The following is a 14,264-nucleotide window of genomic DNA, read 5'->3' as shown; positions in this document are numbered from 1 at the left end:
GTGGTACACACCTTAATCCCAGCACTTGGAAAGCAGAGGCAGGTAGGTCTCTGTGAGTTCAAGGCCAGACTTGACTACAGAGCAAGTTCCAGGACAGCCAAGGCTACACAAAGAAACCCTGTCTCAAAAACAAAAACAAACAAACAAAAAACAAGAAAGACCCATTGAAATAAGAAATTTCTCAACAGAAACTTTAAAAGTGATAAAACTTAAAATGATTAAAATGATGCATTTCAAGTTAAGAATATATATATATGCTAACTCAGACTAGTATACATTCAAAGCTATATGTCATAACTGAAGGAGAAAGAAAAAAATTCCCATAATAAAATCAGGCTAAAAGAAACTCATGACCATTAAGCCAGCTCTTTATTTGGACTGAAGAAAAAGACACATGTACCAATAAAACCACAGGAAAGAACAAAGTAAAAGAGGAATAAGAAAATACCAACCACTATGCAATCAACAAACATGGCAGAACTAATACGTTTTAATAATAACTCTGAGTATACACAGTTTCAATTCCCAGTCAAAACAAAGACTAACAGAATAGATTAGAGGTTAGGTGTGGTGAATGGTTTTCATTGTCACCTTGACAGAATCTTGAGTTTCCTGGGAAGTCTCAATGACTATCTAGACCAGGCTGCCCTGTCTGTGGGGACTGTCATGATTGTGTTCATGGATGTGGGAAGGAAGACCCACATGGGCTTTCCTTGGTCCTGAACTGCAGAAAAAAAGAGAAAATGAGCTGAGTGGCATACACATATGCATTCATTTGTCTTCACTCCTGACAGCAATGATGTAACTAGATGTTCTAAGTTTCTGCCACCTTAACCTCCCTGCTACCATGGACTGTAAACTGGATTGTGAACTAAAATAAATCCTTTCTCCTCTAAAGGTTTTTTTTTTTTTTTTTTGTCACAGCAAAATAAATGAAATTAGGCCAGCAGGATACAACTATTTATTGCCTCCAAGAAATGGACCTCACCATAAAACGACAGGCAATACCCTAGAGTGAAAGGAAGAAAAGGCATTCCAGGCCAACAGAGCTAGGAAACAAGTACCTACCACTGTTCAAATACCTGACAAAGCAGACTTCGAAACCAGCCAGAGACAATGAAGAAGGCCACCTCAAACTGATTAAGCGAACAATCCATCATAAGGACGTTGTAATCCTAAACATATATACAAACACAGGTGCACCTAATTTCATAGAACAAATAATAATAGATGTAAAGTCACAATTAACTCTAGCACACTTCAATACCTCACTCTCAAACTGACAGGTCACCCTGACAAAAAAATAGACAAAGGAATATCTGAATTAAATGATTATCACAAATCAAATGGATTTAACAGACATCTATAGAACATTCCATCTAAACACTTACAGAATAATTCTCAGCCCATGGAACCTTCTCTAAAAGAAATCACATATTAGTTCACAATGCAAGTATTAAGAGATAATAGGACAATCTCAATTATTCTTTGTTTCACATATGATCACAGAAAGCTAAAATCAATAGCAAGAGAAATCCTAGAACATACACAAATTCATGAAGTTTAAACAATATACTCCTGAATAGTGAATATTTTGTTAGATTTACTACTATATGTTGATACCATATTAATTTTGTAAACAGTGAATTCTTTTATTTGTTATTGGGTGTTTCATTCCAGAAATCCAATTGATTTTCATGTTTATCTTGTATCTACCTACCATGCTAAACTCTCCTATTAGTTCTCATAAGTTTTTCAGAAGAAAGTCAATATATAAGTCATCATATCATTTATTAAAAATGTTTTATTTCATTCTGTCTAACCTTCTCTGTATTTTAATGCACTGGCTAATGCCTCTAGAATAATGTTAGTAAGAGTAGTAACAGTAGTGTCCTACTCTAATGCCCAAACTTTAAGAGAAAATTTTCATTTTAGTTTCAATTCTGATGATTTTTTTTGCCTTGGATTTTGTGGTGGTTTTAATAAGGGTTCCCCCCCCCCATAAGCTCATATATGTGAATGCTAAGTCATAGAAGAGCGGTGTCACTTAGAAGAATTAGGAGGTGTGGCCCTGTTGGGGTGGATGTAGCCACATTAAAGGAAGTTTATCACTGGGGTAGGCTTTGAGGTTTCAGAAGTCTAAGCTAGGCCCAGTGGCTCTCTCTTCCTGCTACCTGCAGATCTGGATGTAGAGTTCTCAGCTCCCTCTCCAGCACCACATCTGTCTGCCTGCCGCCATGCTCCCCACCATGATGACAATGGACTAAGTCTCTGAACCTGTAAGCCAGCCCCAATTAAATGCTTTCCTTTCTAAGAGTTGCCATGGTCATGGTGTCTCTTCACAGCAATAGAACACTGGCTAAAACAGGTTTATAAAGACTCTTTCTGTGACACAAAAAAATTTCTTCTTGTTTCTAATGAATGGATATTGAATTTCATCAAAAGATTTCTTTATACCTATTGGCATGATCATAAGTGGCTTTTCATTTTCTTTCTTTCTTTCTTTCTTTCTTTCTTTCTTTCTTTCTTTCTTTATTTATTTATTTATTTATGGTTTTTCGAAACAGGGTTTCTCTGTGTAGCTTTGGAGACTATCCTGGCACTCGCTCTGGAGACCAGGCTGGCCTCAAACTCACAGAGATCCGCCTACCTCTGCCTTCCGATTGCTGGGATTAAAGGCGTGTGCCACCAACACCCAGCCGCTATAAGTGGCTTTTTTAAAATGTCATGTTTGTGGACGAGGGAGCTAGTTCAGTTGTAAAAAGTGCTTTCTTTACAAGCATAAGGACCTGAGCAATCCACCTGCAACCATATCAAAACCCCAGGCAGGTGGCATGTGCTTGTGATCCCAGTGCTGGGGAGACAAGAGACAAGAGGATCTCCCATGCCTGCTAGTCAGCCAGTGTAGTCTAATTTGTGAGCTCCAAGCCAATAAGAAACCTCCATGTTTCAGCTAGGGGTTAGGTGGGGAGGGTAGTGGCACACACCTTTAATTCCAAAATCTGGGAGGCAGAGGCAGGCAGATGTAGACAGAAGTTTCTGGGCTGTCTGGTCCCACTGCTATTTAGTCCATATAAACACCAAGAAACTTACATTAATTATAAATTGTTTGACCTATAGCTCAGACTTCTTATTGGCTAGCTCTCTCTTAATTATTAAGTCATTTCTATTAATCTGTGTATCTCCATGTGGTCTTGGCTGGGTCTGGGCCCAGGTGATACCTGGGCCTCTTTCTTCCTTGGCAGCTACATGGTATCTTGCAACTCATTCACTGAATTCCTCTTCCCAGAATTCTCCTAGTCTTGTGGCCCCGCCTATCCTTCCTGCCTGACTTCATCCTGCCTGTCCATTGGCCAAAACAGCTTTATCCATCAACCAACAAGAGAAACATATATTTACAGTATACAGAAAGATATCCCCCATCAGGCTCTGTGAGTTTGAGGCTAGCTTTGTCTATAAAGCAAGTTCCAGAAGCCACTACTATTTAAACAGAGATATCCTTTAAAAATCCCCCCCAAAGGAAATAAACAAACAAAGCATGATTCAAAAAGAATGTATAGCATTTGTGAGGATATCGCCCAGGGTTGCCTTCTAGCCTCCACATTCAGGTAGATATACACACATGTACCTCACCCTTCCACATGAACACACACACACACACACACACACACACACACACACACACACATTAAAAAAACATTTTTTGAGACAGGGTCTTTCTATGGAACCCTGGCTATTCTGCAACTCACTATATATGCCTCTCCTTCCCAACCAAATGCTAGGACTAAAAGTGTCTACCACCATTCTGAGCTTTTAAGTTTTTAAATTAATGTTAAATTTATAAAAATAGTTGCAAAAATACAAAGCTCCCTTATATTTCTCACTCTATATCCTCTAATATGAATTTTATATGTCATACAATAAGATTTTTTTACACCGGGCGTTGGTGGCGCATGCCTTTAATCCCAGCAATTGGGAGGCAGAGGCAGCTGGAGCAAGTGCCAGGATAGGCTCCAAAGCTACACAGAGAAACCCTGTCTCGAAAAACCAAAAAAAAAAAAAAAAAAAAAGATTTTTTTACTTTATTATTTTATTAACAGTAACAATAAAAATATATTAAATATAGGGGCTGAAAAGATGGCTCAGTGGTTAAGAGCACTGGCTGCTCTTCCAGAAGACAGCATGGCAGCTCACATCTGTTTGAACCCCAGATCCAGGAGATCCAACATCCTCACACAGACATACCTGCAAGCAAACCACCAATGCACATGAAATAAAAAATAAATAAAATTTAAAATATATATATTAAATACCAGTGGAGCTTTATAAATATTCAAAGAATTTGTTTCACAAGCACAATTGATACTGCCAAGTCATACTATAAAAATTTTAAAGATAATTAAAAATATATAAATTTTAAAAACATTTTCATTAAATATCCTCACCAACTATAACGAATATGGGCTAATAAAATACATTAAAGATATCATGAATCATGATGGAAAATTGAGATGCTTATTTATACTTGGCATTTATACATTCTACTTACAACAAAGCATACACCTTTCCAAGAAGCTGGTAACTCTAGAGAGTTCTTTTGAGGGAAGATTTAGTTTTCACATAATTAATGGTCAGATTGCCATACCTAAATTCTAAGTTTTCAAAAAGCACATTCAGAACCCCATAAGCAGACAGCATAAAATATTCTTCACTTCATATACACCTTTTAAAATAATTCAGTTGTCCTTAGATATATTTCTTGAATTCAAGATAGCTGAGGTTTCCTGAGATGACCTTTTCCTGTCTCACAGCCTAGACATGATCTTAAAAACAGGCCACACCCTCTTGCAAACACTGTTTTATGATTTCCTGAGCATGAAGCATGCCTGGTTTATCTCTGATGTTTTCTAAACGCAGCAACTGACACACACCACATATGACATTCACTCGTTTGGTTGTCTGTTCAAGTCTAGTACATACACAAAGTTGTCACCAAGTCTTCTGCCTTGAGAAACATTTGGGATGAGTGGTGGTGGCACACGCCTTTAATCCCAGAACTCTGGAGACAGAGTCAATCTCTGTGAGTTTGAGCCCAGCCTGGTCTACAACAGGACAGGCTCCAAAGCTACAGAGAAACCCTGTCTTGAAAAACAAATGAGAGACAGAGACAGAGACAGAGACAGAGACAGAGACAGAGACAGAGACAGAGACAGAGACAGGGAAAGAAACATTTGCTGATGGATTTGCATTTCTGTATGGCCCTCTCTATCTTTACCCATGCAAACTCCAGCCAACATGATGTTTTCGCAGCTACCTGGGCTTGTTCTTTTCTCTCCAATCCCTTCTCTATACTTGTGTCATCAACACTGCTAGGTTCCTCGGTGTTTGCATGCCATTGGGGTTCTCCCCCCTTGCACCCAGAGGACACTTGTTTACCACAGGGGTGTATGACACATTACCAAGGTCCTACTAGTCAGAGCTACACAACTAAGACATGCCACTTGCCTCAGCCTGGTACTCCCCTCTCTTCTCCCTTCTCCTTGGCACAGTGAAAACCATCAATCTTTTAAGTTTCTGGATTTTCCTCCATGCCTTTTCAGTTTCATTATACAAATTAACAAAGCTGTGTGTATCTGTCTCCTGTTCTTCCTTACATGGGCAGAGAAGACTGCATACACTTCTGGGAGGTTTGTGTTTTGTGTTTGTAGCTCTTATCTCTCATTCTTTTTCAATATGCATTTTCCATTATGTGAATGTACCATAATTTAGTCATTCTTGTTTATGAGCACTTAAGAGTTTCCAATTCACACACACACACACACACACACACACACACACACACACACTAATTTTGTAGCTAAACCCCTACAAAAGGGTTGTGGAGTTCACATTCCCAGGACTAAATGTAAGAGCATCTGTCTCTCCATAGCTTCACCAACAGAATGTACTGTCAGTCTAATAGGAAAGAAATTATCATTTTAAACATTATTTACATTTATTTATTTACTTATTGTTAAAATTTTTATTTTATGTGTATAGGTATTCTGCCTGCATGGATGCCTCTACACCACGAGTGTCTAGTACCCAGGAAGGTCAGAAGAGGGTGTCAGTCCTCTGGAACTGGAGCTACAAATGATTGTGAGCCACCAATATGGGTACTGGGAATTAAACCCAGGTCCTTTGGAAGAGCAGCAGGTGTTAGCTGCTGAGCCCTCCCTGCAGCTCCTAGAAAGATGTATCTTTATGTGACTTTAATCTGAAAATTTCTAATTATAAGTAAGTTATGATATGTCCAAGAATCATTTTTATATACTTTTTTGGGGTACTGCTTATTCTTTCCCCCATTTTCTCATTTCCTCGGGGCCTTTATCACTCACCTTTTAGAAGTTCTTTGTATTAGAAATATTAACCTTGGGCTTGGGCTTGGGCTGGGGCTTGGCAGTGGCGTCACATGCACTTAATTTCAGCACATGGCAGGCAGGGGCAGGCAGATCTCAGTTCAAGGCCAGCCTGGTGGTCTACAGAGAGTTCCTGGTCTCCAGATCGAGTGTCAGGATAAGGTTCCAAAGCTACACAGAGAAACCCTGTCTCGAAAAACCAAAAAAAAAAAAAAAAAAAAAGAAAGAAAAAGAAAAAAATTACATTCAGACCTCCACCGTGTACTAAGCTGCTGTATGAGTGCATTCTAACTTGGACCTGGACCTTCCTGTTTTGTTCCACTGGACTACTTACCTATTTATAGATCACACATGACTGTTTAAATCAAAAAAGCTTTATAGGAGGTTAAACAGTTTTCCTCTTATAGTATTTTCCTAAAATTTTTGCCTCTTTATTTTTCCACACAAACTGCAGTATCAAATTTTATGTTTGTATCAAATTTTATGTACCATAACATAGCTTGTTGTTAGTTTACTTTTTTGAATTGGGTTGAATTTATATATTAACTTAAGGAGATTAGTACTATAATGTTGAATCACACTCAAAAATGGGGTCGTCTTTCCATTTACTCATGTCCTTATTTCTTTATGGAATATTTAAAATTTTCTTTCACAGGCTTGAGAGAGACAAAGGGAGAGAGCCTATGCATGCTGATATGTTTGTAGCACATAAACAAGTATGTGTATGCATTTAGAGGCCAGGGGTCAACACCAGTCTTCTATTGCTCTCCACATTAGGTTTTTGTTAGTTTGTTGGTTTATTTGCTTTTTGCAACAAGGTTTCTCTGTGTAGCCCTGGCTGTCCTAGAACTTACTCCATAGACAGAGTGGCCTCGAACTCACAAAGATCCACCTGCCTCTGCCTCCTAGGTGCTAGGATTAAAGGCATGTGCCACCACTGAAGGGTTTCCACATTAATTTTTGAAACAAGGTCTCTCACTGAACCTGGAGCTCACTGACAAGGCAAGACTGGCTGGCTAAGAAGCCCAAATGATTCTTCTGTCACCATCTCCCCAATCTTGGGATTACAAAAGTATTCCATTAAAAAAAATCATGTATTTTAATTATGTATGTGGGGAGGAGGAAAACACACACATGAGTACATTCTGAGGCCAGAGGCCTCAGATCCACTGAGCTGGAATTACAGGTGATGTAAGCAGCCTGACACAGGTGCTAAAAACCTCCTCAAAAGCAGTGCACTCTTAATCTCTGCACCATCTCTCTAGCCTCTACACCAGGCTTTTCATGTGGGTGCTGCATAGAAACTTAGGTCTTCATGCTTCACAACAAGCATTTTACCAACTGACTCATCTCCCCAGCCTGGTTTTGTACATTTCTTTTTCAATTTATTCAGAAATTCTTTTCAAGTTTCTCATCAGGTTTCTTAACTGCTAAGTCATCTCTCCAGCCCCTTAATGTTTATTTCTTTTCTTTTTTATTAATTTATTAATTTTTTTACATTCCAATCCCAGTACCCCCTCCCTCCTCTCCTCTCACTCCCCCCACATTCCCTCCCCTTCTCCCATCTGCTCCACAGAGAGGGTGAGGCCTCCCCTAGGAAGTCTACTAAGTCTGTCCCATCATCTAGTTGCAGTAGGACCAAGGCACCTCTCCACCCCCACACTCCTGTGTCTAGGCTAAGCAAGGTATCTCTCCATATAGAATGGGCTCCACTAAGTCAGTTTAAACATTAGTGTTAGGTCTTGGACCCACTGCCAGTGGCCTCATATATTGTCCCAGTCACACCATTGTCACCTATATCATGGGAGTCTAGTTAGGTCTTATGCAGATTCCCCATTTGTCAGACCTGAGTCAGTGATCTCTCACTAGCCCGGGTCAGCTGATTCTGTGGGTTTCCCCATCATGGTCTTGACTCCTTTGTTCATATTATTGCTTCTCCCTCACTTCAATTGCACTCCAGGAGCTTGGGCCATTAGTTAGTTGTGGATTTCTGCATCTGCTTCCATCTGTTTCTGGAAGAGAGTTCAAGCTTCTCTGGGGTTGTGGATTGTAGGCTGTGTATCTTTTGCTTTATGTCTGGTATCCACTTATGAGTGAGTACATACTGTATTTGTCTTTCTGGTTTTGGGTTACCTCACTTAGGATTTTTTTTTCTAGTTCTGTCCATCGCCTGTGAATTTTAGGATGTCATTGTTTCTTACTGCTGAGTAGTGCTCCATTGCGTAAATATACCACATTTTCTTTATCCATTCTTCAGTTGAGGAGCATCTAATCTATTTCCAAGATCTGGCTATTACAAATAATGCTACTATGAACATAGTTGAGCACCTGTGTGAATGTGCCTACTTTGGGTATATGCCCAACAGTGGTATTGCAGGGTCTTGAGGTAGGTTGATCCCTAATTTTCTGAGAAATTACCATACTGATTTCCACAGCAGCTATACAAGTTTGCACTCCCACCAGCAAGGGAGGAATGCTCCCCTTTCTCCACATCCTCTCCAGCATAAGTTGTCATTGGTGTTTTTGATTTTAGCCATTCTGATCAGTATAAGATAGAATCTCAGAGTGGTTTGGATTTGCATTTCTCTGAGGACTAAGGATGTTGAACATTTCCTTAAGTGTCCTTTTGCCATTTGAGATTGTTCTGCTGAGAATTCTCTATTTAGATCTGTACCCCATTTTTTAATTGGACTTTAGTTTGACTTCTAGTTTCTTGAGTTCTTTGTATGTTTTGGAGATCAGCCCTCTGTCAGATGTGGGGTTGATGAAGATCTTTTCCCATTCTGAAGGGAGCCATTTTGTTCTGTTGACCGTGTTGTTTGCTTCACAGAGCTTCTCAGTTTCAGGAGGTCCCATTTATTAATTATTGCTCTCAGAGTCTGTGCTACCAGCATTCTGTTTAGGAAGTGGTCTCCTGTGCCTATGTGTTCAAATGTAATGAAATTCTTCTTGATTAACACTGCAAATAACTTTTTCTTCTATTGTTGTTTACTGGTTATGTAGATGCAGTCTATTCATTTTAGTTAGGGTTTTTTGTTCTGTTGGTTGAGCTTTTTGTTGCTTATTTGCTTGTTTTATATAGTGTCTTATGTAGTATAAGTGGATCTCAAACTTGCTACACAGCTGAAGATGACCTTGAAGTCAAGATGCTCCTTCCTCTCACTCCTAAGTGCTATATTACAGGCATGTACCACTATGCCTGGCCCTGGTTTGATCCTGCTATATCATAAATTCTTTTATTATTTGAATTAAACTTATTAAACTTATCTTTCATTTCAGGTATATCAGAACACGGGAGAACAGACTTTTTTTGAATTAATTTTATATTCTGCTATCCATGGAATTCTTTTATTATTCAAATTAGTCTTATCTTTTATTTCCTGGGAAATTCCCATGCATGTTACATCAAAGCATGCATAAAGAGACTTAACTGCAGCCTAGACACACGGGGGGGGGGGGGGGACACGACAGGTGGGGCTTAGGCCCTGCTCCAAATGACATGACAGACTTTGAAGATCCCAAATGGAAGGCCTCCGCCCACCCCCTCCTGGGAGCAGAAAGGGGATAGGATAGGGTGTTAGTGGGTGTTAGTGGGGGGCAGGGGAGGAGGGGAGGAAGAGGAAACTGAGATTGACATGTAAAACAAGCTTGTTACTAATTTAAATTTAAAAATAGAAAAAAAAGAGAGACTTAACTGTGTTGGATAGAAACTCTAGTATAAGATGAACACTTCCAAATATGGACATCTTTATCTCCTTCCTGATACTGTAAAGTGCTAGAAGGATTTTTTCTTCTTTAAATTAGGTATTGGCAGGCTGAAGATGTAGTTGTGCTGACAGAATGCTTCTCCAGAAATCACAGGTCCCTGCTTCAATCCCCAGAACCATATAAAACCTGGTATGGCACAGGTGGAAGACGTAGACAACAGGGCCAGAAGTGCAATTTTCTTATCCAATGGCTGTTGTGTTTAAATTTCATATCTCTAATGAAGTCAACTTTAGCTACTGTCTTTCCCTGAAATTTTATATAGCTAGAATTCAAAAGGCCTTTTGTTAGTTTTGTTTCAATGATAATTTGTGCCTTAACTTTATTTTTTATATTTATACTTTATTTTTTCTTGATCAAATTAGTCAACTGACTTATCTATTTTTAAAAAAGACGACTCTGGCTTATTCTCTTGTTTTACAATTCTCAATCTCATTAATTTCTGATTTATGTTATGATTTTATACTTTTGGGTTTAGTGGGCTGTTTTGTAAGAGGTTGAAATTTATTTCTATTCTTTCATTCTTACTGGTAGAAGTGTTCGACTAAGAAATATTTATCTGTTAGCTGCTTTAAATACACCTTCTGTGTTCTAATACATATCATGGTTATTCTGTAAAATTTTGTATCAATCCTTTAAATCCAAATTTTGTTTTAAAAGTTTCAAAACTTAAATTTAAAACAGGACCTGTTTTTGGTTGTGGTTAACTAATGAATTACAGTTTTAAAACACTTTGGTAAGCGTGGTTGTAACACTTCTATCTGATGAAAGTTAATGTTTCTGAAGATGCAACATGTTCTATATGACCTTCTCTACATACATACGTAATCTATGGAGTACATTAATTAGATCTTCTCTCTTTAATTATGTTTATACATTAGAGCTGTCTTGAGCCATTAGGGAATGATTCCTCAATGAGTTGCAGTACACATCTCTCAGAAGAGATTAAAGTTGTTGGTTTTTTTTTTTTTTTTTTTTTTTTTTTTTTTGGTTTTTGGAGACAGGTTTCTCTGTGTAGCTCTGGAGCCTATCCTGGCACTCACTCTGGAGACCAGGCTGGCCTCGAACTCACAGAGATCCGCCTGCCTCTGCCTCCCGAGTGCTGGGATTAAAGGCATGCGCCACCAACGCCCGGTGAGATTAAAGTTTTTTAAAAAGGGAATAACAGTAAAAGTTGACAAGGAAAGAGAGAAACTGTAAAAGATATTGCTGGTATGAATCTTGTATCATTTATTTCTGTGGTGCTAGGGATCAAATCCAGGATGAAGTATAAGCTAGTTAGTGCTCTACAGTGCTGCATCCCCAGCTTGATTGTCTTTATTTACTAAAATTTATCACATAAAATTATACATATTAATGCGATCCCACACAATGCTTTAATGCATGCACGCATCATAAATGTTCAAATCAAGTTAAACAGACCTATCTCCACATACATTTCTTGTTTATTTATAGTGAAAACATTTCAAGTACTTAATTATAGCTTTGTTACAGTATGTACTATTACTTGTAGTCACCCTACTGTGCAACAGAACAGCACACATAATTTTTCTTATAGATACTCTAAGATATGCCAATAAGGTTGTACTATATTCCTAATAAATGGTTTTGTTTATTTATTTATTTTGCAGTGCTGGGGATCAACCCAGAGTCTCTGATTTTATCTACTTTTTTTGATAAGTATCATTGCCTAGGCTGGCCTCAACTTTATAAAATATTCTACATCAGCTTCCCAAATATCATTTCAGGCTATGATTTCAAGTATGTGATATTCCACATGGCTTATTTATTTATTTATTTATTCATTCATTCATGCATGCATGCATGCATGCATTTATTTTAAGCTGTTAAGGATCAAGCACAAAGCCTTGCATAGAGTAGGCAAGCCCTTGTGCTTACCAGTGTGCTATACCCCAGCCCATGGAAGGACTTTAAAGTAGTATAATCACAATGGGAAACAGTTCAGTAATTTCTAATAAAACTATGTTTATAATTGGAATACAACCCAGAAATTATACCATAGAAATCTGAGTCACAGAAATGGACATTTATGTTCACACACAAATCTATACTATTAAAACCTCAATTGGGAAATAATTTAAGTGTTCTTCAACAAGTGAATAATTACACAAACAACAGTAGATCCATATAACAGAATGCTATTCAACACTAAGAGAAGTAACTCTTGATATATGCAATGGTCACCAAAAAAAAAAAAAGCAGCTAGTTTTTCTCAGCAATGATAGAAAATGTTTCAAACTACATTTGTTTGACTATGAGTCAACAGGATTTTTAATTATCTCAAAGACTCAGAGGCTCAGATATTACACAGGTAAACTTCACAAGTCTGTAGAATGACTGAGAACAATGTTTTTTTTATATCTATATTTTTCTATAGCCGTGGACCACAGCATCTCAGACAGAACTCATTAAATGCTAAGAACCACCACTCTGCAGACTCCCTAAGGAAAAAATGAAATACAACCACAATACTTCATGTGATTGATACCATACAATTTCATCTCTCTCTCTCTCTCTCTCTCTCTCTCTCTCTCTCTCTCTCTCTCACATACACACACAGCTTATCCCTACCACAATCATCTTTTAAGGTTCTATTTTCAATTCTTTTCTAAAGGCTGGAGGTAGAGCACAGGTTTAGCACTGGGTGGGGCCCTATGTTCAATCTTAGTAATGCAAAAAATAAAATTAAATTAAATGAGTTCCAATTTCATCTTACAAATGAAAATGTTTAAAAAACATAAAAATCATTTTACTGAAATCTTTCCTAATATATTTGTTTGCATACTAACAGTGGATTTACAATAAGGTAGCACTCCAATAATTCCACCATGTATCAAAGACATATTAGATATACCTAATCCACCATCTATCCCTGCTTAGCAAAACAGCACAATGTGAAGTCTTAGCGGTTCACCTTACAATCAGATGGCTGACTGTGAACCATGGCTCTCAGCCACTGGCAGCATCACTAGTCCAGGAAAGATCAAAATCCAACGTTTTTTCATACTGGTTTTGTACCATCCTAAAGCCAAAAAGTCATTAACTGAAACATCCTAAATTCAGGACATTCAAAATATGTCTTACATTTTTCAGGCTGGACATGTGGATAACTTCCAAGATTTAATAACTGACTGGTAAATGTTGATTGGAGTACTGTCTCACCAACCCATTGATCGTCATAAACAGTAACATCTAAAAACAGAACAAAACAAAATCTGGTCATACCATGAACTCTTTAGACTGTGGTCAGCTTATTAAAACACTGTAGTAACTAACTAATCATAGCAAAACATGCGTACATCTCACACACTAGACAACTAGAGTTCTAAGCTTGTACACATGACAACAAAGACAATACTATACTCTTCCACTGGGCTGCCATCAGTAACAGAACTGGGTTATTCAGTTTCAAAGGATGTCATTGTGGATGAACATGCCTGAATTCAACACTATTGTACTGGGCCACAAGACAAAGTCATTTATCCATGGTGTGCCAAAAATGAAATATGATATAGATCATTCATTAATAGATTGAGAATCTATAATAGATGTGTTCACTGAGCTGCTTAGCTTGGTCACATGTCATTGTGGCTTATCTCATGAAAAAATACAAGATAAAATATGATAGACCTGACTGAAGTAGCCTCCTTGATATAGGGAGCTTACAGAATTCACATCATGCATTCAACTAGATTGCTTTCAATGTTTTAGTCATATGGTGACAAGTACTATAGAAACACTGAACTGCACTGAGTAGTACTGGCAAACATCACAGTCATTATTAGTCTTCTGGAAGCTAGAGCCCAGAATATCAAGAGTGGATTAGCATTTGATTTGGCAAAGAGGAAAAAACGGGTGGATGATTGGTCATCACAAAAGGCAAGGCAAGGATACAACTATCTTTCCTTGAAAGGCTCAAAGTTAATAAGGAATCTTGTCAGAAAACAATGCTAATAACTCCTTTCCTAGTTATTAGGCTGGCTGGGCTTATAGCAAGCCTAAATACTGGTTCTTATCTCATTAAAGAGCTATTATTGTATGGTGGGTTTGCATTACAACTTTTTGCAGTCCTTTTTTTAA

At 38.0% G+C, this 14,264-nt stretch overlaps 1 protein-coding gene across 9 annotated transcripts in view; it reads right to left on the bottom strand.

Moving 5' to 3' along the window:
• Positions 1–14,264, bottom strand: part of Shld2 (shieldin complex subunit 2) — an 87,406-nt gene that overhangs the window by 19,745 nt on the left and 53,397 nt on the right. For all 9 annotated transcript variants that reach the window (XM_035452426.1, XM_027389452.2, XM_035452425.1 and 6 more), the window contains one exon: positions 13,269–13,376. In XM_035452426.1, coding sequence (XP_035308317.1) covers positions 13,269–13,376 — 108 coding nt within the window. The remainder of the gene's footprint in view (positions 1–13,268; positions 13,377–14,264) is intronic.

This window comes from Cricetulus griseus (genome assembly GCF_003668045.3).
Source record: "Cricetulus griseus strain 17A/GY chromosome 1 unlocalized genomic scaffold, alternate assembly CriGri-PICRH-1.0 chr1_1, whole genome shotgun sequence".
Taxonomy (NCBI): Eukaryota; Metazoa; Chordata; class Mammalia; order Rodentia; family Cricetidae; genus Cricetulus; species Cricetulus griseus.
Note: the sequence above shows the minus strand (reverse complement) of the source record. Positions and strands in the feature narration are given on the sequence as shown.